At 42.0% G+C, this 27,437-nt stretch overlaps 2 protein-coding genes and 2 pseudogenes across 10 annotated transcripts; 2 read left to right on the plus strand and 2 right to left on the minus strand.

Annotated features, from left to right (window-relative positions):
• Positions 1–27,437, plus strand: LOC311140355 (tumor necrosis factor alpha-induced protein 8-like protein 2). Of its 7 annotated transcripts, XM_084175378.1 has the most exons (5): positions 338–531; positions 2,517–2,564; positions 3,262–3,340; positions 3,955–4,278; positions 4,448–5,902. In XM_084175378.1, the coding sequence occupies exons 3-5, from the start codon at positions 3,302–3,304 to the stop codon at positions 4,688–4,690; spliced, it is 606 nt and encodes a 201-aa protein (XP_084031504.1). In that variant the 5' UTR covers positions 338–531; positions 2,517–2,564; positions 3,262–3,301; the 3' UTR covers positions 4,691–5,902. The 7 variants fall into 7 exon arrangements, 5 of the variants coding, with proteins under 5 accessions (XP_084031505.1, XP_084031503.1, XP_084031504.1 ...); XR_014614140.1 differs by lacking the exons at positions 2,517–2,564; positions 3,262–3,340 and adding an exon at positions 7,152–8,238 and having other exon boundaries at positions 1–531; positions 4,448–5,540; XR_014614141.1 differs by lacking the exons at positions 2,517–2,564; positions 3,262–3,340 and adding an exon at positions 7,152–7,325 and having other exon boundaries at positions 1–531; positions 4,448–5,558.
• Positions 8,195–10,494, minus strand: LOC311140354 (lysM and putative peptidoglycan-binding domain-containing protein 1-like; annotated as a pseudogene). Its single transcript, XR_014615498.1, has 3 exons — positions 10,296–10,494; positions 9,779–10,097; positions 8,195–8,416 (listed from the first exon to the last, which is right to left on the minus strand). The product of XR_014615498.1 is annotated as a lysM and putative peptidoglycan-binding domain-containing protein 1-like (transcript).
• On the plus strand, positions 10,843–12,776 carry LOC311139970 (sodium channel modifier 1-like; annotated as a pseudogene). The gene is made up of 8 exons (XR_014615499.1): positions 10,843–11,019; positions 11,181–11,251; positions 11,373–11,461; positions 11,561–11,651; positions 11,778–11,878; positions 11,983–12,134; positions 12,235–12,367; positions 12,650–12,776. The product of XR_014615499.1 is annotated as a sodium channel modifier 1-like (transcript).
• On the minus strand, positions 14,557–24,890 carry LOC311140357 (tropomodulin-4-like). Its single transcript, XM_084175383.1, has 10 exons — positions 24,812–24,890; positions 20,379–20,560; positions 19,671–19,827; positions 18,961–19,083; positions 16,246–16,338; positions 16,011–16,141; positions 15,747–15,854; positions 15,472–15,615; positions 15,076–15,220; positions 14,557–14,780 (listed from the first exon to the last, which is right to left on the minus strand). The coding sequence occupies exons 2-10, from the start codon at positions 20,484–20,486 to the stop codon at positions 14,758–14,760; spliced, it is 1,032 nt and encodes a 343-aa protein (XP_084031509.1). The 5' UTR covers positions 20,487–20,560; positions 24,812–24,890; the 3' UTR covers positions 14,557–14,757.

A 27,437-nucleotide genomic window follows, 5' to 3' on the forward strand; every position in this document is an offset into this window, starting at 1 on the left:
ACTGTCAGCAGATATAGGGAGGGAGAGGAGAGAGAGAGAGAGAGAGAGAGAGAGAGAGAGAGAGAGAGAGAGAGAGAGAGAGAGAGAGAGAGAGAGAGAGAGAGAGAGAGAGAGAGAGAGAGAGAGAGAGAGAGAGAGAGAGAGAGTGGATGAGAGAGAGAAACAAAAAGAAACAGGGAGAGTGATAAAGTATGACGAGGAAGGAGAGCAAGAGAAAGATGCTGTAGTTTGAAGAGGAACAAAAGTTTGAATTTCAACTTTAGAGGGAAAAGAGAGAGAGAGAGAGAGAGAAACACACTAAGGGGTGTGTCATAGCAATTTAGTTCCTCAAGGAAGTACAACTGAAAATTATCTTGAGACAGGGTGGCGAGCAGCAAAGATAGAAGCGACACAGAGGGATTTTATTTTATTTTCACCTGGTAAGATGAAGGGATTCCATTAACAAGTGCTCAATGCTGACAACCTGAGCCACGTGCCGTGGGGACTTAGACGTTTGACACAAAGGAGGGAGGGGGACTCTCACACACACAGGTAAGAAGGCTCTCAGGGCTTTCTCTATCTGATAACAACTCAACCATGTATTTTCTATGCACAGATACCTTTGACAGACATAACATACACTCTTGCAAATATAACACTTGTGTTATTATTATAGCAAGCTTGTTGTTTTTTGTTATATCTTTCAATACAGTTTAGGCCTATGTGGATAAAGTGAGAAGGAACGTGGTACTGAAGAACCAAATAAGATCATGTGTGAATTCCTCTTCGATACTTTTCTAACTTACACTTGACTTGGGAGGCGTGTACGTACACTCAGAGTCATGCTGGAACAGGTACAAACAGAACCCACCCCTGACAGACAGCTTTATAACTGAGAAGAGAAACCATCTGTGTCTGGTGGAGCTTGCACAATCAAACCCTGAGCTGTGGACATTATTTTCCTCTACTAGCCTACATGGATTGAGAGTGCCAGAGAGCCAGTCAGAGCGAAAGACAAAGACAGGGAAATGACACAGCAATGTGTTGGACAGACAAGATTGGTGATGATTTTTCACCACAAACTAACTGCTTTGTTTCGCTTCCCTATTAAGCCAGCAGAGTTGTGTGTCAGTCTTGAACAACAACTCTTCAAAGACTTTGAGAAACGTTACAAGACTGACAAAACGTGCAAATATTATACTGTATGAACACTTTTCAATGAGAAACTGCCAGAATCAAACAGCAAGCATTCATTGAATTAACACTATCAGTCCAACACCATTGTTAATGAAGCAATACTGTTGTGATGCCAGTTTTTGGTCCATTATTGTGCCGCATGCTGAACCTGCTCAAACGGGACATAGCCTGATTTAGAAACCTATACCAACTGAATGCTGAGAGAGAGAAACTGGAAAGTTCCACACTTTTGTGAGGTCCTCAATTGAAAAGAAAGGACCTGAGCTCAGGATAATGGCACCAGGAGTGTGTTCAATGAGGTGGTAGAACTGCATATATTCTCTGTTTCATATGATTAAAAGTCATGTCCATCCTATATAATATATTTCTATCTGAAATACCCTAAACATTTCGCCCTTCTGAACAGACACTATATGAACTGGGAGGCCTCAATGCCCCATAATACCACTCAAGTCTGGTGACAGGCAGTGGGTGACATAAGCCTCCAGGGCTAGTGTTAGTGGAACATGTCTGCTGGACCTGGTGGTTTGTAATAGCAGCAGTAGTCACATTCTGTCCAGGGAAGTGGAAGGGACTCCCCAATTCCCCTGCTAAGCCCTGTGAGAGTCCAGAGGATTTACCTACACACACACACACACACACACCCTCAGCAGTCATCTATGGAATGCTAAATATTTCCCCCTCCCGCCCCGGCCCCCTGCGCATAATCTTCCAATCAGCGATCACTATCTCCAAGTCAGTCAGCACAGCTCTTCTTGATCCACACAACCTGCCCTCCTAACACTGGTCATGGAAGACCCACATTGCTTGGCTTTTCCTATTCCTGAATGTGTAATAATGTCTGGTTTGTTATAGGAGAAGTTAGTGCTCTTCCATCCATAGCCTAATGGATAGCAACTCAAATTAACCTTCTTGAGTGCTCTTTAAATGTGTACATGATCATTGTTGCTGTACTCCACATGAACTGTGTACACATAAAATGCATTATCAGTCCGCCCTGTGCTGTCCATTACAGGAGAGCGGTTTTTATTGTACTCTCGGCTGTCGCATGAAGACAACAAAAAAAGTATATTTATACTGTAAACAATTGACCCTTAGCAGACTAGTCAAATAAACAGAGTGAACTTTCCTTTAAGCCCAGCCAAAGAGACAGCTGTCTCCAGCTGTGGCTCCATATTTTTGGAGGGAGGATACATGGCTGATGGGTGTGCACGTCTCTCAATCCCCACTGGGCTTTTCTGCACTGGAATGAGATTGAGAGCAAATCTGAAATAGCTATCATGCTGTTCCACTTCCATTATCATCGTTAAGGGAAATTAATCTAATGAATGTTCCCACAGAGAGCTGAGGCTTTGTACTGGAACGTACCATTAGAAATGTGACACTGGGTAAGCATGTAATAAAAACCCAGTGGGATGTCATATGGGAGATGTGTGTTAGCTGATTATGGAACATAGCCTATTAGCGAGGTATGCTTATTAGTATGTCAGGATCATATGATTTATTGGTGGAAAAGTCATTTGCATTCAGTGCTTACTGCATCAATTGTGAGTCAGATAGATTACTGTCATTTGGATCACGCATGCACGAGTGCACACACTCCTGGACCCGTATTCATAAATCCTTTCAGAATAGGACCATTTCCTGTCTGTCTGAGACCCTTTGTGAATACGGGCCCTGAAGCAATTTAAAAAGACCCATATGTGTGAAAGCCTTGTTGCCACTTAAAGGATGCCCCAATGTAAGACCTTTTGCCTAAGGGAGGATTCCAAGCCAGTAAATATACACTCTTAGGAAAAAAAAAAGGTGTTATCTAGAACCTAAAAGGGCTCTTTGGCTGTTCTTATAGGAGAACCCTGTCCACAGAGGGTTCTACATGGAACGCCAAAGGGTTCTTCTACCTGTAAGCAAAAATAGTTTTTCCTATGAACCTGGAACCCTTTTTTCTAAGAGTGAAGGATAGCCATTGGGTCTAGGGCCATGACTTTCTCCATTCCCCCTGTTCTGATGCAATCTAGGAGCACTTGTAGAAACATGCCTGAGCTATGCAGCCTACCTGCCTCTCTCACATACTTGTCCACACAGGCCTTAAGAGGGGATTCAGCACTGAAATTATCAGCACAGGATGATTGTGTATGCTCTCAACATGTCACAGAAACCAATGGTAGGAATTGTGTAACCTTTTATACGTAGTACATGCCCATTTTTACAATGTTGAAAATGATGTCGAAATGATGTGGCCACAATGTAAAGATACACAAATAACAATTTCATCCATGTATAAAGGCTTATACTAGAAAGTGGTACCTTCTGAGCATTAGATTATTTGTTACATGTAGGCTAGGCCCAATTCCATAGGTGTACCATGTAACCTACTGTGTTAATTTGATATTAAATACATCTAATTAACCTGCACCACAGCTGCAGGACAAAGCTGCAATGACACTAGTCCTGTTAAACGGTGTGTGGTGCAACAGTTTTGTGTGTTTACGTGATGTAGGTACACTCATGTCCTCCCATGAGGGGTGGCTCTCTGTATCCTCACTCCCCTGACAGGGACACTGGGTGTGGGGAGAGGCTGTAGCCTCGGTGGGTATTACCCATGGAACATTCCCTGGGCCTAATGTATGTCTCAGTTGGATTCTCTGTGATACAAAAACAAAAAGCCCAGAAAACTGAACAGAGGGAGCTCAGCAGAAATCCTATGGAACAGCTGAGCTATGAGTTAGAAATACCATAATAAGCGATCTCTGCTCACTTCTCTCTCCTAAACCCCAGGTAAGCATGGAGTCATTCAGCTCCAAGGATATGGCAATGCAGGCCCAGAAGAAGATCCTCAGCCACATGGCCAACAAGTCCATGGTTCATATGTTCATAGACGACACCAGCAGTGAGATCCTGGACGAGCTCTACCGCGTTTCCAAAGAGTATTCAGGCAACCGCTCCGAGGCCCAGAAGGTGGTGAAGGACCTGATCAAGATAGCAGTGAAGATCGGCGTGCTGTTCAGACACAACCGTTTTAGCCCAGAGGAGCTGAGTCTGGCCCAGGACTTCAAGAAGAAGCTGCATCAAGGAGCCATGACAGCCATCAGCTTCTGTGAGGTAAACATGCCGGCACCTTGTATAACAGTATCATGTTACAGTGAGTTAATCGATCATATACCTCTATGTATTAACGGCCCATCAGTTTCTATGAAAACAGATAAAAGAGGATGACAACATAATAACAACATTGTCATCATATCTCTATTTCCCACTTCTTCTTGTTCAGGTGGAGTTCACCTTTGACAAAACAGTAATGTCGGAGATCCTGACAGGATGCAGAGATCTGCTGTTGAAGCTAGTTGACTCCCACCTCACGCCCAAATCCCATGGTCGCATTAACCACGTATTCAACCATTACGCCGATCCCGAGCTTCTGACCCAGCTGTACAACCCTGACGGACCCTTGAAACCAAACCTCACCAAAATCTGCACCGGCCTCAACCATCTGCTGGAGGAGGGGACGTTATGAGAGTGTGAGCAAGTCTATGATTGTGAGAGAGACACTGGGATATCTGCTTGGAGGGGTCTACTTAGAACTCAAGAGAGGACTGTGTGCAAGGACAGGAAGTGACCATGCTCTAAATCAGAACTGGCGAGATTTGTGACCCAAGTTTTACTTGATGTAGTCACTCACTGATCTGTTATTTTCCAAAAGGGTACTCCACAAAGTGAAACAATATGAGAATATGCAGGATGATGTAAAGTTAATGTCTCCTGTTGAATTGTGTCTCAAAGGATGGAGTTCCTGGAAAGTCAGGATTAGGCTAAGATTGTGTCAAACCACCTGATTTTTATACAGTGGAATTTCCATCCAAGGTTTCACATACTCATTTACTACTCTTCCAGTTTTTCTGCTGTTTTTTCTCTCTCTTAAGTTCCATATTATGTACTGTATAGGGAAAGAGAAACCTCAAGGATTTCACAATACTGTCTGACAGAATGGAAACAAGGGTTAAAAGCAAGAGGTGAAATATAAGAATATAAGAATAGAGTACTACCATCTAGTGGTCTAGCTGGCAATGACTCAGTACTGCACGTATCATTGAAAAAGGAAAAGCATATTTACAAAAACAGTGCACATCTACTGTGGAGATACAAGACATTTTATAAGACCCAAAGAGAAACTGGATTGGAATATTTAAGAACTGGCTCTAAAATAATTCAGTCTTATTTGGGCCTTGTACATCATAGGATTGGAAAAAAATAAATGCCTGGTGCCTTTTTTTTAATGGTCTATTTGTGAATATCTTGACTTTACATCTTTAGTTACTGTTATTAAATGTACAATATGTGCAATTCATCAACAAATTAACAACAATGTGATACATACACTACCAGTCAAAGGTTTGGACACACCTACTCATTCAAGGGTTTTTATTTTTACTATTTTCTACATTGTAGATTAATAGTGAAGACATCAAAACTATGAAATAACATATATGTAATCATGTAGTAACCAGAAAAGTGTTAAACAAATCAAAATATATTTTATATTTGAGATTCTTCAAATAGCCACCATTTGCCTTGTCGACAGCTTTGCACACTCTTGGCATTCTCTCAACCAGCTTCATGAGGTAGTCACCTGGAATGCATTTCAATTAAAAGGTGTGCCTTCTTAAAAGTTAATTTGTGGAATTTATTTCCTTAATGCGTTTGAGCCAATCAGTTGTGTTGTGACAAGGTAGGGGGGGTATACAGAAGATAGCCCTATTTTGTAAAAGACCAAGTCCCTATTATGGCAACAACCGCTCAAATAAGCAAAGAGAAACGACAGTCCATCATTACTTTAAGACATGAAGGTCAGTCAATACGTTAAATTAAGAACTTTGAAAGTTTCTTCAAGTGCAGTCGCAAAAACCATCAAGCGCTATGATGAAACTGGCTCTCATGAGAACCGCCACAGGAATGGAAGACCCAGAGTTACCTCTGCTGCAGAGGATAAGTTCATTAGAGTTACCAGCCTCAGAAATTGCAGCCCAAATAAATGCTTCAGAGTTCAAGTCACAGACACATCTCAACATCAACTGTTCAGAGGGGACAGTGTGAATCAGGCCTTCATGGTCGAATTGCTTCAAAGAAATAGCCACCCTTTGCCTTGATGACAGCTTTGCACACTCTTGGCATTCTCACAACCACTCCTAAAGGACACCAATAAGAAGAAGAGACCTGCTTGGGCCAAGAAACATGAGCAATGGACATTAGACTGGTGGAAATTTGTCCTTTGGTCAGGAATCCAAATTTGAGATTTTTGGTTCCAACCGCTGTGTCTTTGTGAGACTTGGTGTGGGTGAACGGATGATCTCTGCATGTGTATTTCCCACCGTAAAGCATGGAGGAGGTGTTACGGTGTGGGGGTGCTTTGCTGGTGACACTGTCTGTGATTTATTTAGAATTCAAGGCACACTTAACCGGCATGGCTACCACAGCATTCTGCAGTGATACGCCATCCCATCTGGTTTGGGCTTAGTGGGACTATCATTTGTTTTTCAACAGGACAATGACCCAACAAACCTCCAGGCTGTGTAAGGGCTATTTTACCAATAAGGAGAGTGATGGAGTGCTGCATCAGATGACCTGGCCTCCACAATCCCCCGACCTCAAACCAATTGAGATGGTTTGGGATGAGTCGGACGGCAGAGTGAAGGAAAAGCAGCCAACAAGTGCTCAGCATATGTGGGAACTCCTTCAAGACTGTTGGAAAAGCATTCCAGGTGAAGCTGGTTGAGAGAATGCCAAGAGTGTGCAAAGCTGTCATCAAGGCAAAGGGTGGCTATTTGAAGAATCTCAAATATAAAATATATTTTGATTTGTTTAACACTCTTTTGGTAACTACATGATTTCATAGGTGTTATTTCATAGTTTTGATGTCTTCACTATTATTCTACAATGTAGAAAATAGTAAAAATAAATAAAAACCCTTGAATGAGTAGGTGTGTCCAAACTTTGGACTGGTACTGTAGGTAGTGGGCAAAATGGAAATACCTGGGTAAAATAGGGACAAAACTAGTGAACCAACAGTAACATCACATATCAAAACAAGTAACCAGGCCAGATGTTTCTGAAATAACTATGGCAAAATAAATTGTATCTTGTGTGTCGCAACTACACCTATGGATTTATTTAAACAGCAGAAAAGTTTACAGTGTGAAACAAAAAGGAAACTATACCAGAGGAATATCGTTTTGCCTTTCCCTAGAAATAGCAAGGAGATACAACAAGTTCCTCACTATGATTGAGTATGGCCAATTTGGTACTGTAACAATACATCCATAAATTAAATTAAATACCAAGGCAACCTTACCACTGACTACAACCTAGTGCCAAGATCAGATAAAGAAAGTGCAATGCTCAGCATTCTTCTAAAAATAAATATGTACATCATTGCATAATTGTCACAAACACCCGATGAAGACTAGGCTATGCCAACTCACATTGGCTTCAATAATAAATAAAAAATGTATAGTCAACTTCTATTGGTTCTCCAAGACTTGCATATTTCTCACATTTCTGACATTGCATAAGACACTACGAGGTAGGATAACTCACATGATCTAGCGCCTGTCGCCAAACATAAATACATTTAAAGGCGCATAACTTGGAGAGTTACATGATCACACTAACATACAAACACAACTCAACAAAGTACCACATTCTGACTCTCATTTTCTGTAGTAAACAGACAACCAGACAGTGCTGTTCTGGACATGGCAAATATATAATATGTAATCAATGTACTACAACTTTAAATAACTTGGTAATAGTTAATTACTTGCTTAATAAGAAGTCTTCTTATATGTCCAAATGAAACTCATCCTCCCAGCAAAAACAATTATATCAACAGTGCTAAGGACCAACTTTCAAGTACCTAGTCCATAGAGCAGCAGGTTACTCATCAGTGAAAATCAGAACTCTCCTAAATCTGTAATGCCAGATTAGCTTGGAGGTCAATCCCTTTGACTTTTGCATTAGTACATGTGTCCCATGATCTGCCTGACAGAGGCAATTAAATCACAACTCAAAGATCTCATCCTCTCTTTCTCTCAGTTTCTTGGTGCATTTGGTGATGGTGAGGGGCACTGCCCCAAGTATGGCTTGCTGATGCATTCTGGGAGAGGAAGTGACCGTGACACTGTTTGACCTCGTAAATCGACGGTCTGTTGTCTTGCTGGTACAAGCTGCTTCCAAAGATGTCAATCTGTGAAGGAAAACCCAAACAGGTGAAATAAACATAAGCTTGACTAAATCAAGCATTATATGAAGAGTTAAGCACATAATACAGTGTTTCCCAAACTATGGTGTCGCGAGAAACTTAAATACATTTGTTTTAAATTGCGTTTGGTTTATAGAACCGGGGTTACGTCAGTAACCTCCAGTTGCCGCTAGATTCGGTTGCAATAAACAGATCGGTTTCTGTTTGCTTCCTACAAATTTGGCTCCATCTTTTGAACCGTTTAAGCTACAAAATATTATGACCCCATCACTCAAAGATAAGGCTTTGTTTCCCTCTACAATGCCCACAAAGCCGCAGAGGAATCATTAAAAGAGTGGAAAAGACCAGGAACTAAATCAGACTTTTTTTAAACAGAATATCATACAAAAATATTGCTTGATGATCTTCTGAACTTCCCTATACCCTTCTGTTGCATTTCTGTCACTTCAAACCATACTTCCTTCAGATTGAAATACTGTCAAAAGTACTTTCAGACTGATTTGTAATAGACTGTCTTAGCCCCAATTTAAATTAGTAAACATTGGCCGTTTATTACATAAATTTTTTTACATGGTGGGGTGGCGCAATTTTTTTATATCAAAATGGGGTTGCGGGCCAAAAAGGTTTGGGAACCTGACATAATGACATGCCATTGATGTCATTTACATTTACGTCATTTAGCAGACGCTCTTATCCAGAGCGACTTACAAATTGGTGCATTCACCTTATAGCCAGTGGGATAACCACTTTCCAATATGTATTTTTTATTTTTATTTTTATTTTATTTTTTTGGGGGGTGGGGTAAGGGGGGGTATGTCATGACATCATCACATTGACACCCTACTCCTTTAAATTGATATTAGCATTTCATCAAAGTTAAAGCTGCAATATGTAACTTTTTGGTGACCCGACCAAATTCACATAGAAATGTGTGTTATAGATCTGTCATTCTCGTTTAAAGCAGTGTCTAAGAAGCGGTAGATCTGTTCTATGTGAGCAATTGTATTATATTTTTTTAGCTTTATTTAACTTGGCAAGTCAGTTAAGAACAAATTCTTATTTACAATGATGGACTACCAAAAGGCAAAAGGCCTCCTGCGGGGAAGTGGGCTGGGATTTAAAAAAAATAATATATATATATATATATATATATATATATATATATATATTAGATGGTACAATAATTCTCCACACTATACTTGCTTGCTTGTTTCGTCACAAACTGAAATTAGGCAAACTATTAGATTCTTTGCAACCAGAAAATGGCGGAGCGATTTCTGCATAGACTGGCCACTAGATCATGACAGGTCAGAATCGTACGGTATGACTTTATCTGGGTTTATTTACCGTTTCTCTCCCTCTTGGCATCTTTTCACAGCTGCTTGCACTGGCTGATCATACCATCCATCCTTTTCAAGAAATCCATTGGAGAAAGTTCTGATGTGATTTCTTCTTGTGTCTTTTCAGAGTTGTTCACTGGCTTCCCATTTTGAGTAGAGCCTTCTTTACTTGTATTGTCCTGTACCTGGCCTGAGTCCTCCTCAGTCACATCTACCCCATTATTAACATCACTGTAGTCGTCTGACAGCACAGGGATAGAAAGAGACTTCTTTAGGAATATTGAGTCATTCGTGTACAGTCTATTTGCTCTTTTGATTTGTTCCATCTGTTAAAAAGAGAAAATTGCAGACGATGTGGGTTTATGAAGGTAAAGAAAGTGATCACCATAGCATAAGCCTACAAATTGCCCATTTTGAGTTGTCATGCAGTAGAAAACTCCTTCTTGATAGGCTGGCTGCTGGGCCAACATTTCAAATACTCAAACATTTAGGAAGAATGGCAATGCCAATGTATAGCTACTCACAGATATTCCATATTTCAACGCGAGTCCTTGCAACGTCTCTCCTGGTTGAACTTGGTGTTCAATTCGTCTTTGTCGTACCGGAGAAAGGTTGGATTGTACAAGACTGCCGTATGACCTCGTGCGGTTACCGCGGAGCAGACCGCCTCCACAGGTTGGAAGAGGAGCCCGTTCCCCGTGGAACATGGTGGAGCTTGTAACTGGTAAACTAACGTTAGCTAGCTAGTGATCTAATCCCTCTGTCTTGACTTGCAAAGTTAGCATTAACGTTAGCTAGCGTAAACCAGCTCACGTAACTGGCTAGTTAGTTTGCTAGCTAGCTAAACTACCCCCATGCGATTATACAGCTAGAAAACCAAGTTATTGGAGGGAGGTGCTAGCTAGCTAATAACATGAGTTTTAAATTGCATGTAGCTTGTTAACATTATATATTTGACTAGCTAGCTAGTTAGCTTCTAAACAAAAACAAAAACTTGCCAGAGAAAATATTTATTCAGTCAGCTGTCAGTTTCCATTGCTGCCGTTGTATGACCAACTCCCATAATTCCTCACTAAAAGCAGGAAGTAACAAGATTACAAACGGTTTTGAAGATGTTTGCAAGGAAGTAGCTAGCTAGCTATTCGCAAATAAAGACCTTAAACTAACAAATATATTTAGCTAAACCTATTAACCTAAATGTCGTTTAAAAGAGAGGGCAATGATCAGAGTCAATTGAATATCCTCAAGGTAAGCCATCTTACTATTTGTTGCTTACACAGAAATCAATCAGCTTGTGACAACACATAACTGCTACTAACGTTAGCTAGCTCGGGCACGTTTGGTATTTGAACTATTAGCTAGCTAACTCAATATTTAGCTAGTTAGTTAGCTAATTTATTATTTTCCAGAAACGGCGTGTTGCAGATCTCCTGTCCAATTTCATTCCAGAGGATGAGGCAGCCTTGATGAAAAATGGAAGGTGAAGTACCGGCATCATTGCTTCAACTGGAAAGAATCCTTACCCAGATCTTACTGTTGTTTTTATTTGGCAGAGTAAGCACTTCTCATGAGCATCTGTATTTTTCCTAATTCCCTTTCAGATACACCTGCCTTGTGTGTTCATACCGCCCTGTTTTTGATACAGTTGACATGCTGACAGTACACAGAAAGGGGAAAAGACATCTCGAAGGTGGTACATATGAATGATCAATTATTTTCCCTAGCTGGAAGCTATATCAAAACCATCTGTGAAAGCTGAATATGCCTACACTAATCCTTTCTTTGCCAGGGATGAAGTGGTTTTATGGAAAGAAAACTCAACTGAAAAATGAGATATCTAAACGACAACATGAAAACTATATTCAAGCTGAAGATAGCTAGTTATATAGCTTTACCTGGCGGCTAAGTTATTCAGTGAAATATATTGTCTTTGTAAACCTGAGGCTTTAGACTGTAGTGTAAACTAGTGTTTACTATGCGTCATGTTTTTTTTGTTTTCACCATAGGAGCCCTCTAGTTCTGCCCCCCTGTTGACACAGACACGTAAACTCACCCACCATGCCTTACTGAAGACTGTGCCATACAACAGTTGTCACAAAAAGACAAGGTACTCTATGCTGAAAGTTATATGTTAATGAGAGCTGTTGTGAGTAGTACCATGCACATTATTACAATCACATTTTCATAGACTCTTTTGAAATGTATTTCCAGTACAAAGTCTGAAAAAGGGTCAACTAGTTCCATTCCAGACTGTGACATTAGCCCCTCCAGCACAAGAATATCATCACCACATCAAACATCAGTGGAGACGATAAGAGATACAGACATCATGTCATTACCCAGTTCCAACAGTAATATAGCAGGTAAAGTCTAGATTTATTATAAATAACATATCATGTTACAAATCTATAATGATTGGTCTCCCCTCTAACCCTGTTTTTCAATGCCGTTCATCCTCACTAGTCAATCAGGGATCGTGTCCAATCGGGAGAAATAAGGAAGTGTGTAAGGAGTCTCATCCAATGGCAACCCAGGAGTCGGAACCTATGACAGCTCAAAGGAGGCGAGAGATGGAGCATTACCTCAAATTGAAAAGGTACTTATCTAGAAAGTCTTGACTCTCATTCAACGTCACTGCTAATCGGCATTTGTCAGTCGATTCCAATTTCCCACTGGCTTTATGCATATTTTAATTGTTGTTTTGAATAGTTTATTAAACTTGCCTTTCCCCATGTGAACATTAGCAGGATAGTGTGACATTGTCATTCACTTGAGTCGTTTTTCAAATGTGAAGGCTGCAGTTCTGTATGTTCACCACCAGAGGTCAGTATGCCATCTTAACTTTTCTACCACCTCACTCTTTCACTTTCTGCCTCAGTGCGGGATGGCTGCAGGACAGGAGTGGCCAGTGGGTAAAGGATGAGAATGTGGAGTTTGATTCAGATTAAGAGGAACCCTCATCACTCCCATCCTCTCCCCACAGTGACTCAACACCACCACCTTAACACAATCCCTAGCCCTTTCCTAAAAACCCTGCCACTGACTCTAAGGTCCAATTTGGACATACATCTGTTGACTCAACAGTTGTTATGAATGGCACTCTGTTGCGGTAATGACAACACTATAAGAGCAGCACTAGATCATCTTGAACTGCCTCCATGCTTCCTTTGTTTACCTCTCTCAGGGAAGATGCATTGGTGCTTGAGACAATGCTTTGACTGTTGTCACCTAGAGAGAGGGGTGGGAAGGGAGACGATTCCCAGCACCCTTTGTGTTATTCTGTTTGCCCATTTTTTTTAGGTCCAACACCTCCCCTGTTAAGGCTAAGCTTCTGTGAGCTTACCATAAAACAGCAGATAGGGCAATATTAATGCTAATCTTGGTAGTGGAGCCACTGGTTAACATTCTTCAGAAGGTTCTCATTTGTGGCTCCCCCCTAGACCACTCTGTATAAATTGGATAACCCCCCACTCCCTAGAGAAAGGTAGCATGTGGACTTAATGTGGGTTAATTTTAAATGATGACGTTAAAGTGTGGCAAAAACGGAGTACCTGATTGTTATTTTTGAGTTCAGTGCGTGACTGCCACAAGACGTTTGGAATGTTTGTTGACAGTTGAGCTCTTATGTCGATGCAGTCTTATGTGTCATCGAGTGATGATATTATGGAGTGAAATTGTCAATGCAATAAATCATGTTGATTCTATCAGGTTTCTTGTACTATGAGATGACTAAACAAAACATAATTGTCCTCCACTGCTAACTAGCCACAATGTTCAATGTCTGTTTGAATAACCCAAATACAAGGGAGCAAATAAGGCACAGCTTAACTTAGCAGGTCATTAATACTGTATACTAGGTCAGTCACTAAATACCTTGCATGATATCCTACATAACTATCTATAAATACACATGCATTTTACTGTGGCTGAATGATCAAAGGGGAATAAATAACCCCAGGAATAGCATCTGATATGGCAACACTGACCTTAAATCATTACAAGCCTGGTACCTGTGCCAAATGTCACTGGCTGTAGCCAGTTCCACTGCAATCAAGGTTTCTAAACCTGTCTCCCATTTATTCAAAACCTGCTAGGTGACATTTCTTTACAAGAAATTCTAAAGGTTGCTTATATTGAGAATGACATTCAAAACGCATTGCTTAATACAGGTATAAAATGACTGTGTGCATGGAGCCACTCCAATGCTGTGAAAATCCTCAGAGGTTAACAGCTGTTTGGTGAGGGTTCATGGATCTCCTTGGGTGCATATGGGTGGCCCCTCCCCTTCAGACCCTTTAGAAGTTGGTATATTCTGGGCAGGGTAACTCAAGCCCAGAGGACTAGGTTACATTTCCAATGGAGGGGGATCAAAATAGGTCGGGGTTGGGGGATACAGCGGGCTCAAGGAGGGATTGAATAGTTCCGATTCTCAAGATCTCGGAGCAAATAGTGTACTCTTGTATCTGCTTGCATTTTGTACCTTGTGTCAGCTCAGAACTTTGAACCATGGAAATTATGAATGTTGAATATTATGTATGTTGACATGATGTGATGAAATGGCAAAAATATCACATTCAGCCCATTAAGAAAATTCATTATTTAAATGTTTTATTTAAAGTATTTACAGATTCTTTTCCTAGATATAGCACCACCACCATGTAGGAGTTCAGTCATTTTCTGAGTATGTTTTCATGGTGTACTCTAGAAGCATAAACAACACTTCACAATGATGTGACCTATGTATGCTTTTATGATGAATTCAATGGTCTATAAAAAGCTGTTAATGAAATGAAATGCTTGGACACAGACATAGAAATGATCACCCGTCCTTGTGAGGAGGCACAGCGGGGTTGTAAGGGTTTGTTGCGCCCAATTGACAAAGCTAGCGCAAAGCTGTCAATGGCAGTCTTTAGAGTTGTTGGATCCAAGGGGCTGAATTGATAGGCTAGCGACTTGAGAGCACAATCTTGTTGCTCCACTCTCGTCTCATCTTACTCTCTGTTGACGAACTGGATGGAGAAAGAAAAGGAACAATATGAGTCAGCCAGAGTACATTATCAATGCTCATCCGAAAGCTGAAATTCCTCAGTAACAGGTTAGCACATGCACCTAAACGTTAACTGTAACTAGCTCATCTGTCAAGTCTTATGTCAGAATTATAGTCACTTTCTGAGGGTATTATGACAGCCTCTTCACGAAAACCCTAACAGGAAGAATGTCAAGTGCTTTAAAATTGACCATGTCAATCGAAGCACAACTGAAATACAATAATTGACAGTACGCATGCGTTCTCCAGAGACTCACTCATGTCGTTGTTCCTGGTGATGGCGATGGCTGCTCTAGCACGAGGGCCCTGCTGGGTGAAGTGGTAGCCAATCTTAACAATGCTGGAGTTGTTCTCCAACATGGTGGCAATCTCCATCTCACAGGAGTCCCCCAGTTTCTGTCTCTATTGGAGGAGGGTGGGTTAAAGGATGAAAAGGAATGAAATAACCCCATAACCACACAATCAAATCACAGCATTGTCTTGTTATAAGTTTATCATAGTTTTTTCTCTTTCCAATGTCTTTTCATGTCTCTTGAGGAACTCATAAGGAATTAGTTTTATATTCAGTTGTTTATACAGCATACATACAGTATGTAGCACTATTCAAATGTATATATTCATTCTACAGCATACTTTCTGTATGGGTGTCTGACCTGGTTGTCGATCTTGATCTCGGTCAGTGTGGTGTTGTTGGCCATGGCCTTGACGATGGCATTCATGCCCTCGCAGGTGATGAAGTTGGACTCGATGTTAAGACTCTGCAGAGTGGTGTTCTCCTGGAGCATCTCTGCAACAGACTGGTTAACACACACACACACACACACGTGCGTTACTAGAGTCACATTCATTAGTAACAGGTGAAAATTACAATAAGGATGTAAAAATGAGGATTCTTTATGTCTAGTCTGGGGGAGAAGGACGTACTCACATAGGCCACAGGGTCATTGCTACGGGTAGCAGCAATGCTCAGAGACTCCACGTGAGTGTTGCCCTTCATTGCATCAAAGATCTCTTTCAGCGTTGGGATGGTAATGTCCTACAGGACAGACAGACGGACGTCAATCACTTTAAGGTGATTCAGTACGCCATATTACATGAGGCTACACTCTTCCATCAAGTGATCTAATCCTCCATTGTAGAATTGGTCACTGTGTACATTCAGACCATAGGATCTAAAGCCAACTGGCTTCACCTTGATGTTGTTGAGGTTGACTTCAAACAGGCTGCTGTCGTTTTCCTGGATCTGCTGAAGGGTCTCCTCCACGTTTGTGGGGTTGGGGGGCTCGTCTGGGAAGATCTTGAATGCATCTGGTTTTACTACGCCTAAAAGCACAGAGTATCACAGGTTAGTGTAAGAATTTCCTAAACATGTAATATACTGAATACCGTAGTAGGCATGTTCTGCTGGTCAACCTCTTCATACGTACTGTTGATGCCCTCTGTGTTGGCGATGGTACCAGTGGTGCCCAAGGCATCGTAGTACTGCTTGTTGCTCATCAGTGTGTACATTCCCAGAATAGCTGCAAAGAGATGGAACTGATTGATAAGATATCTGTAACTCTCATTCATCATCCAGTAATATTTCAACATAATGAATGGTAGCTGTCAGCTGAGACCTTTAGCATGTTATTGTCCCAGTAAGTAATCACAAGGCCTTCATTATAACTAAACCGAGAGTGTATGTGAGTGCAATTATTTATGAGGGCTTTGTTTTGACAGGCAGGTCTCCCAATCCCAATTATACTCTACATATCTTCATGTAGAGGTCTATCTATTTCAACAACTGAATTGTACATTTACAGCATACACCCAACACTGTATCATAAGAATACTAGGTACAGTATTTACCATGTTATACACGAGCCTACTCGGTCTGTCTGCTTGACCAGATAAGGACATTATAGCCTTTCCTCAGTTCTTACAGAGAGAGCTGCAGTCACAGTCTCTAATCTCAGTGCCTCCAGGCCCTAAGGACGTTATGACACCAAACATTTATGCGAGCCATGTAGACACACCAAGCCCAATGTTATTCTAACTGAGAATGGGCCAACACAATTAATGGTTATTCGTCCCCTCAATTAGATGCATATATAGACAGAGGCCATTGTATTGTTCAGTTTGACACCATGCCCTGGGGACGAGTACTTTGAATTACAAATATGCTTGTGAGTTAGCTCAGCTAAGCACTGCTAATTTTACAAGATGGGACATAGGACGTAGAACAATAGGCTCCTTAAAATATAGGACTGGAGCTGCTGTTGCTTTGCTCAAATCCCCAGTAGAGGGCAGCACTTTGAATGCCTCTCTCCCAGTCTCATTAGAGACGGCCCCTCGCCACCAAACTGTGTCACACACCAACTGCTATGACAGCAAACCCCCACCAGCCCCCCGCTCCCAGGCTCCGACCTGGGGCAAACTGGGAGTTATGGGAGGGAAGGCCTTGTGAGGAGAGAGGAATCCAGAGACAGCTGGTCTGGTGCAAAATGCGCCAATGTCACCTGGCTTGACTCTACAGTAGCTTTACAGTACAACCCAGCCTCTCAATAATAATAACAATTCCCAAAATGCCATCAGTATTATTAAGAGTGAATAAAAAGCATCAATTAAATCTCTACTGACTGAGGTCCCTCCCTCCCTTGCTGCTGGTGGAGCCGGCTAGGCAGCAATGCTATTGTGGACTCAGATCCAGCCCCAAACAAAAGAGTGACAGAGGCTAACGAAGGTTTAATCCTCATCTGGACTCCCTCCAGGGTCAAAACTGTGTTCTCAATGAGGGAGTAAATGACAGGCTAATCTATGTGGACATCACAGTTCCACTCCCCAAACTCCCCCACTGGCACTTTTCAGACGCCTATGCCTTGTGGCTATGACTCTGCCATTAAAGTAGTTAGGAGGCCTGCCCCTCGGACTGAGGCAGGCCTGGCTCCCCTGCACAGTGGGTGGATACGGATAGGGGGATTTAACTATTGTGCTAAACAGTGGTTGTTCTGGGCCATCCTCTGAATGATATATGCATGATTTATATGTTGCCAATGGTGTTATGGTCTCATAATGTTGTGTAGCTCAAAAGAGGCTGAGACGTGAATTCTCATCGAATGAGATATAATTTGGAAACAAAAAATATGCTGTGTGTTTTTTGGGTGAAAATCACCCATATCAAATTGAACCATAAATAACTTTGTTGTTTTGAAAACAATGGCAGAGAGCACATTTTGCAGATGCAGTAAATTATTAAGTCCTTGTTAGGCGTTGTTATGAAGTAAGCACAGTGTGAGGGTAAAAACAACTAACAAATTGGGTTGGTACTGTAAGTGTTGACCGAATGAGACCAAAATATATTTGGAACGCATGTTCAAGCTGCAATGAACTCATTTGACATTAATTCTACATCTCAATTGGGGTAAACATGAAAAAAATGAAAACATGTTGATTCAATTAATTAAGTTTAAAACAAGGTTGCCTCTTGTTTGGTGTAAATTGATATAGTATCTTTACCCAACAGACAAGTATTTCACTCCCTCCCCCATCCCTCTTTTCACTCCTCCCTTCTTTTGGTGACTCTTGGCCAGCTTATTTTCATGTTGCTGCTGAGCGCAGGGAATTGGAGCCCCCCCCACCATGCCATGTCCCACATCCTCTGCATGTCTGTATGTGTTGGAGTGGGTCTGTGATGCACTAGAACAATAATATTATGGATCAATGAGCAATGGAATAATATGGGCCTATGACAAAATAATAAAATGGGCAAGGGTCACTGTAAACAATTGGGTCACAATACATAGGGGCGGCCCCAGGCATTTGAAAAATGTCACGTTTTTGCTGTGAGCCAATGGGGTAACCAAGTTAACCATGGTCTGTTTTCCCCCAAGGCGAGCGGGGCCACAAAGTTCTATCTAATACCGACTGGGAGTATTGGGCAACATCACATTGAAACAATGTAAAGACGGAGAGGGAAAGGGCGGCAGGTAGCCTAGCGGTTGGCCAGGTTACTGAAAGGTTGCTGGTTTGAGTCCCCAAGCCGACTAGGGTCAAAATCTGTTGATGTGCCCTTGAGCAAGGCACTTAACCCTAATTGCTCCTGTAAGTCGCTCTGGATAAAAGCGTCTGCTAAATGACAAAAATTTAAATTGATAGGTTCTCACCTGCGATGTCACACATTTCAGCATCTGTGGCATTCTTCAGAGCCTCCTCCAGCTCAGGCTCCAGGGTTATCTGCTCATGGTCGGGGATCTTTCCATGGCCCTCCTTAGGAACAAACGCTCTCCCTGGAGAGGGACAGAGAGAGAGAGAAGGAGAGAGAGAGAGAATGAGAGAGAAAGACACATACATAGGGACTGTCAGGGCAACTAGTATCCAAGGGGTCATGAGCAGACTGTAAACAAACTGTACCTATAGCACACATGTTTTTTTGGTACAGTCGAGGGGAAAACCTTTGTTCTCTCAGTATGTATCTTGTATCATATAACATTCTTTGAGATTATAAAGAATTACATGATTGTAATATGCCCCTTACAGTGGATTTGTCTTTGTTTTGGGGAAAACATTTTTGGGATTGTTTCTGAAAACACTAAGAAAGCCCTGGTTTATATGGGCTTTGAATAAACTCCAATAAACTACATGTTCTATTGTATAACTGTATGCATCTCATTGCCATATCAATGTTAAACAAACCACTAAAATTACACTTTTAAGTCAATCACTTATCATTACTGATTTTTAAAGTTCAAAGCATTGGATTGTTTTTCAGTTTAAAGCAGTGGTCGGGCCCAAAAGCCACTCATTTAAGAGCCACCCCGGTGCAGTGTGGGGTAGTGTAGTCTATAGTGTTGTGCAGTAGTCTAGTGTACCGTACCTTTCTTCTCGCCTGTAAAGGGCACCAGGTCGTCTCTGTCCTCGTGCTCCAGAGCTGTTTTCTCTAAGTGATCCAGCAGGGCGTCACGGTCAAACGCCCCCGTTGGGCTCTTCTTGGTCTGGTCACGCTGGCGGTACCCGGCTGGCAGGATGGCATTCTGGGACAGAAACAGTAGGGGTCAGAGGGCATGTGGACATTGTACAAAGATTGTACAAAGAGTTCTGAATCCTCTGGTGTTCTAGTAACTGGTTGTGTGAGACTGGTTTTTGAGATGTTGGAAAATGGATTTATAAGATTTATAACTACAGTATAAAGCTACGTAATCCCCAGGAAATTCCTAAGTAAGTCTTACAATGTCAGAGAACAAGATAACATGAGAAGGGGGAATTATGTAATTGGCAGTGCCTCAGTTGTGTTGGTGTTCTGTGTGTATCAGTGAATCTCTTGTGTTAGGTACGCCAGGATTGTGGGTTCGGTTCCCGGGGCCACCCACACGTAAAATGTATGCATGTATGACTGTAAGTCGCTTTAGATTGAAAGCGTCTGCTAAATGGCATATTCTTATTTTTATAATTTATTATTATTATTATTATTATTATTATTATTATACTATGAGCCTTGTGCATCCCTCAGTCTTTGAGTCTGGAGTTATCTTTCTACAATTAACTCCCTTATTTGCCACCAGGGGCCCTCTGGGGCCCTCAGTACCTCGGGGTCCATCTCCAGCAGCTCATACTCCAGCGCATCTATCTCCTCAGGGCTCATCCCTTTGAGGATGGCATCCTCGTCGATGTCCCGGGGGTCGCTTTTCGACATGCCTACAGGCTGGCTGGGCTCCTAGCTAGGGTCACAAACACACCACACACCCCTGGGGTAGAGCAGGGCACTGTCTGTGGGGAGAGGAGAGAGAAAGGAGAGGATGCACTTGGGATACAGATTGGACAGATCTTGACAGATTGGGCACACTATGGCCACTTAGATAATACTAGCAACGGATACTATGTTTTGGTGTCCTGTTAGGACTAGCCAGTGTGACAGAACCTGGGTAGCTAGGACTTAAGCACACCAACTATTTTCATGTACTGTCTTGTGAGCAACTTATGATCTCCATTGAGTATATTGTTGGCAGTCCATTTTCCCTGTGTTGCCTCTATGAGGGGATGATGGTAATAATAACTATTTCCAGTGATCAACACACATTTCCCTGGAGAACCCTGTGGTCCACATGAATGCACAAATAAGCACTGCCACAACGCACAAACACCGCCACATTTGGATTGAGCACTCCTTTTTTCTCCTGAAACTGAACTGAAATGAACACACTCCTATAGAACTGAAGCTATGGATTCAAAGGGGAGAGGGAGAGAGAGACAGAGAAGAAAATAACAAGTGAAAGAGAGGGAGAGAGAGTGCAGGTTCTTTGCTATTCTTAGTTCCAATGTGGTGAGCTAGGGGTTTAGAGTTACAGAGGCGAGGATAGCGGAGCAGAGGGCTGCGTTCCCTTATTTATCACTGGCTGACACCCACTAGCGGCCCCACCCGTATTCCCTGTACACCCACCAGTGGACAGGCCCAGATAGAGGCAAAACACAGATCTGAGGTCAGTTTCAAGTGCACCCTGGAGAGTGGAGCTCAACCATGAAACAAACACAAAGCCTGGGCACTCACTGGAGGAAATACCACAACAATATCATACTGTATATACCTCTGGCAAAACAGGTGTAGGGTCAAACCCATTTACATTTTCAATTTTAAATCCACATTCCATTTCATATTGGTCTTTTTAGGAAATGCTTTCAGAATTGACCCTAATTGTTGACCCTGACCATTTATATGGTAAATCAAACACAAAAATTGACCATTATGTGAGGAACTGTAAGTCTACCATTGCTACAGAAACAGTTTGATGAGAGCTATTCAAGGGTTACTGAGAAGCTCAAGTCAGTGATTGGCAATTTAACACCCCAAGACAATAACAGAACACTTCATGCATCCATCAATAGGAAATCAATGTCATGAGTGTTGAACGAGTCCATTAGCACATGATTGTTGTGGTCTCTAGCCTTGTTCCTTTCTGCATAGGTAACAGTGGTGTGCTTTATATTCCTAGATGAAGTTACAATGTCAAACTTTATTAGAGTGGCCACACACATTTTGTGACTTATTGCAAACACAAACCTACACACCTTGTGACTAATGAATAGACTGCATTCATGGAATGCTTAGTCTACCTGTAAATGATTATCTGGTGATGACAATACACTTTGACAGAACATCTAAAATTGGAAAGTCTTCTGAGACACACTGTGATTGTGTGTGTGTTCGTGTGTGTGCGCTTGTGTGCGACCATGTCGTAATTAGTGCGTTAGAATTACAGTAAAACATACTCTTACCACAGAAATACTGTTAAGTGTGTGTATAATAACTTCAAGTGTGTGTGTTTTCGTGTGTGACGGCATGTGTCCATTTATGTTTGTGTTCAGTGGAGGGGACACCTCGTCAGCACAATGCAGCTTTATGTGTTAAGCCAATGACACAAACACTGGATCAAACAGCTGTGGAAAAATAAGGAAGTAATTATGGAGCAAACAACTGTATGTACCTTTTAGTTCACATGCCGAGAAGCATCAACATTTTGTTTGTTCTCTTGCACATTGCAGGAACAACTTGGATTTCACTGAATGCAAAAGCAGCTTTCTCCTTTTCTCATTTGTATGGACAGATGAGGACAAACTTACTCCTGAATGTAGCTCCATGAAGTTGTAACACAATGGGGCAACATCCAAACCTGTATCTCCTGATTCAACTGCACCAAAGCCCTTGAGCCCATGAGGTTTGTTTGAATAAATAGGCTGCATAAACTATCGCTCTGAGTTTTACAACGTCCTTGCCTCAGAATACAACACTACCAAGGGCAGAGGTTTTACTGTGTACAACAAGTGTTCTATCAGAAACCTTCAAAAGCCTTCTGACAAATGTGCTTGATAAGTGTTCAAGAGGCAGGATGCCATGTTTTGATTCATTGTGACATTTTAATGAGCATGTTTCATATTCAAGGAGACGTCAGACTGGAAAGTAGTGCGCACACACCTGTCAATAGTATTCCCATTGGGTTTCTATGGGAACCAAACTAGTATCTGAGCGGAACAGTGTCACCTGTCAAAGCCAGTTGTCTCAGGACATTTCTTTCCAGACGGAATCTGGGTTATGCCTGGCTAAGAGATTCTCTTGGGGAAGATAGTTATTTCATCACTAAACAACATACCACTTCAAGCAGCTTTATCTTTGTTGTGGCCGCTAACCATCTAAGGAGTTGGTTAGCAAAATCCCAGCGACTTGTGCCGGTCCACGGGCCTCTGGTTTAGCCAATGAAACTTCAGGAAATTGACACCAGGCTGCACAGATAGCCAATCAGAGCACACCTGTTGAGAGGAGTGGGGACCACCAAACTGGTGCATCCCCTTACATTCATCATGGCTTTATGTTTATTTCCCATCAACTGTATGGCATGGTGTCCATGATGTCACATGCTGTTATGTTGGAGTGGCTCTCCTTTTTCCACTAGTGGCATCTGGTTCTAACAACGCTCACTCTCACTTTGTAATCTCAGCTACTTTGTGCAGGTCCACTAAAAGCTTGTGGCACCTTGGGACCAAATTAAGCATCCACAAGCTGTATGATGGTGTCAATTCCAAGTTCATGATCCTACAAAGTCCAAGTCTCTGAGAAGTACAAAGTTACAACAACTCATACAAAACAACTGTCTTGTTGTACAGTCCAAAGTAAAGGTATGTACAGTGTGCAGACAAGCTACATGACTTGGGTGAAACTGGAAAGATCATAATAGAGAGGGCCCAAAGTGTCAAAGCAGTGAGTCACTCTGGTTGACAGGTCAGAAGATTTCACACTATTTGCGGGTTGACTCCTCCAGGTCTTACCACATAAGTGTACAATTCCAAATCAACCGCAGCTTAATTTTAGCTTCACAGGTCAGCTACTTCCTACAGTGTAAATCTTCCCCGGCTTGGGTTGCGGCCTTCACCCCACACAGAAGTTCCACTTGGAGGACTAAAAGCAACTTGTCTGAGAATATTTTTTACTGTCCAACATGAAAAGGTTATTGTTCCATTGAATTGTGGGGGGGAAAAGAGGCAAAGGTATCTGAAAAATGTTAATGCTCATATTTTTTTTTTGGCTGAGTAAACTGTTCTCATCGACATTGTATGAACATATGTTCTTGGCTTCCATGGTATTTGCCATTCACCATAAATACATGTTTTGATGACAACACACCAATATGGAAGTTTTCATAGCCTGAAAGCAAGTGAAATTGTTTTTCAAGTACAAGCAACTGTTCAGAAAAGAGTACAAACTATCTAATAGGTGGGAATATATCTTTACAGCAATACAACGACGTTGTAATTCAGCTCCATGCGTCTCTAAGCTGCCGTAACTCTACATCGTTAGCCACGGTGAAGACACACATTTTGTGCCTGTTTTAAAGACTTTAGCACAAATCAGCCACAAATGGCCCCAAAGACGACTTGATTCAGCCAACACAGCTATTCAAACGTCAGGCGTTGCAGTGAAGTTAGTTGGGAGTGGGGGTGGGGGTGAGGGACACCCCCTTAAATCTACCATCCCCTGAGACAACACCACAAAACTGTAGAGCGATGGACAGCTATGAGATGACTTAACCCAAGCATACCAGCAAAAGATCTTCAATTGAGTGACAATACTTTAGCTTAGGGTTTCACTGGACTCCCATTGGAGAAACAGGAAAAAGTCTGAGCTTTCGGTCAGTCGACTTTCATCAGAGCACTGGTCTCCCATAGGAAATGCCCAACTGTCAACTGTCAAAGTCGTGGCCAAAAGAATCCAAGGCAATTAGAAGACCAACACACCAACTTCTACAGTCAAAGTGAAGTATTCAAGCAATACCAACATAAACCAATGTTGGATATTCACAAATTCGTCTCCCTAACTTTTCTGTCCCTAACAGAGTCTCTCACACACGGACACATGCACATTGGGTAAAGCTTAGCTCCAAGCAGACACAGAGAGAGAGCGAGATTAAAGAAAGGGCCATCCTCATGCCAACGGTATCCCCACAGTTGAGAGAGAAGCAGCCTCCCACCTACCTTCACAGAGTTGCAGTGCTGGAGCTCTCTACAAGGCAAAGCCTGCTGTTGGAACCCGAGAATGGACTTTCTCTTTTTTCAATCCCCCTCCCACCGGTTTTCTTTTTTCTAAACCCCCCTCCCCTCCTCTCTCTTCCACTCCCTTCTCCTATCTCCCCCTATCCTCTCCTCTCTCACTGTCCAGCCTTCTATGCTGAGACGGGGATACTGGCAGCACTTTGAGAGGTCAGCATTTTATTATTCTGGCTTTGCAAGAGTGACTGTGAATCACTGAGCAGAGTGAGAGAGAGAGAGAGAGCGAAAGAGAGAAAGAGGGGGGAGGGATTGAGTGATGCCCATGTGCTAATCAGTGCCTCAATTAATAGAGAGCCAACCAAGTGTAGTAGGTAACAGTGGCATCTACTGGTGCTTTCTGAATCTCTGACAAAAGTTGTAACTACAGCATATCAAGTTAAGACAGTATACAGTGGTACTCTGTGGAATTCATCATTCCCATTGTACCTTTACTCAACATCTCCAGCCCAGACTCCACTTTAATAATACCACTGTGATTTGAGTATCAGAGGGGCCTCCTTGTCCAATAGGGTCATCAGATGAGTCCATGTTACTGACCAACACTGGGGTGGCCTAAACTGTGAACTTCCAGTGACCTGAAACAAACAGAACATGACATGGAGGAGAGTTCCAATGGGTTGGTTACCTAAGCGTTAGTGAACAGGTTACATGTTTGGGTTAATGCAAGTTTCACAAAGTAGCTCTAGGGGTCAGTGTTATGGTCAGTTGATATTTTTAGGAAGAGATTAAGGGACAGGATAAAGGTTTTAGGCCTGGGTTCTAATAACTGTCACTACAGTATTTATCTCTTCCCTTATGTAGATATATTCCTTGCCATCCTTTCTCTCAACTTCTTTGATTCTTTCTCTTTGTCGATGCATGTTTTCTTCACTGTGAAGAACTGTGGGCTAAGTACCAAGAACTCCACTGGGCTTATCTGTAAAATTGAATTGCGCCTCTATAAACTATATTCAGTTGGTTTTGTAGTCTTCCTTGCCAGATTCATGACGCTGCAGTACAGCAGGTTTAATATCAGGTGCATGAGCCAGTCTAACAAATGCCCACACGGTGGCAGCACATACTCAAAGTTGAGTGTGTCCTAATGATTCATGAGTTATAATAGGTCATATGGTGTTTTCCGGTCGTTTCTGGTATTTGGGGGTTGTTTCTGTTAGTATGATGTTTTCGGGTTGTATCGGGATGCTAAGATCCCAACCCAGTTCAGAAGAAAAAAAAACATACATGGCATGCTTGACATATTTGTATTGTACGTGTGTATCCCACAGCGCACATATGAACATGTTACCAGACTGCATTATTCTGTTCCTTATGATTAGTTCTCATAGTTATCTGCCTTTTTGAATGAACAATAGATACAGTATGAAAAAGGTTGGTTTACTGTTTAATTAAAATCAATCATAAATGTAGGGCACTGCCTGCTCCAAAGCTAGCTGCCATGTCTTCAAGGTGGTTTTTCCAAGCATTTCCTTTGTTGACTTACAACAGTATAATCAAACAATCTGCTACCAAGATATACGTCTCATCACAGTATCGGTCTGATGTTGTTTGGCTTCAAGGTTGTTTTTTTCATTCCTCTTTGGTTTCATTTTGACGTTTTTTTGCTCATTTGAGGCTCTTTATCACACTGTTCATTCAAAATAAAACTCAACTAAACCTCATGATTTGTTTTGTTTTTGTTTGCTATATGTGTAGCCTCCCCCCCAACCAGAGAGAGAGAGAGAGAGAGAGAGAGAGACGCCCACCCACCCTCCTGGGGTATTATCAGTCAACAGGAAAGTATACTGGGTAGAATGGGGCTCTCCCTTGACGTTCAAACACCCACACCGCACCCGATCCACAGGGACCTAAGCAAATGAGGTGGCTTCTGATTTTTAAAAAAAAATGTGTATAATATTACAGAAGAAACCCCTCCAGTTTCAATAGTAACCAATGGCTTTAAGATCACTTTGAATAAGAACACTTCCTTCTCTGGAAAAGGTCATGTTAAACTGGATGTATTTTCCCCATGAATTACCGTCACACAACTACCTTCTAACTAGAAAAGAGAAGTCACATACACAGGAACGTACACACTTCCCCATTCAAGGCTGCAGAAATAGGACTGAGCTGAAAGGTTGCCAACTGTAATTCACTGTGTGGCCGACAGAGGGCCTCTTTATAGAATGACGATGGAACATGTTGAGCCCATAACTGACAATAGGCCTTTGTCCCAAGGAATGTTCCCAGAGAGCCAGTGTAGCAGCCTACATAGAATGATCTGAGCAGTTGGGGCTGTGTTTACAGTAAACAAGCTCTGTCCTTCTTGGACTTGACTGTATGTTCCTCCATGTTTGAAGAACACCTTCACCCATAGGCTACATGGGATATAAAACCACAACACATACTGTACCATTCCAACACCACCTTATATGGATCATCTGGTACACCTACTAAGTCAGTTCAAACCTGCCTGTGTGACACCTGAAAGTATGTGCTTTGTGGTATAAGAAAATGTGTGTCTCATGTAATGGTGGCGGTGGTTTGTCTAATAAATTGTGACCACAATGTTCAA

This window comes from Coregonus lavaretus (genome assembly GCF_964263955.1).
Source record: "Coregonus lavaretus genome assembly, chromosome: 13".
Lineage (NCBI taxonomy): Eukaryota > Metazoa > Chordata > Actinopteri > Salmoniformes > Salmonidae > Coregonus > Coregonus lavaretus.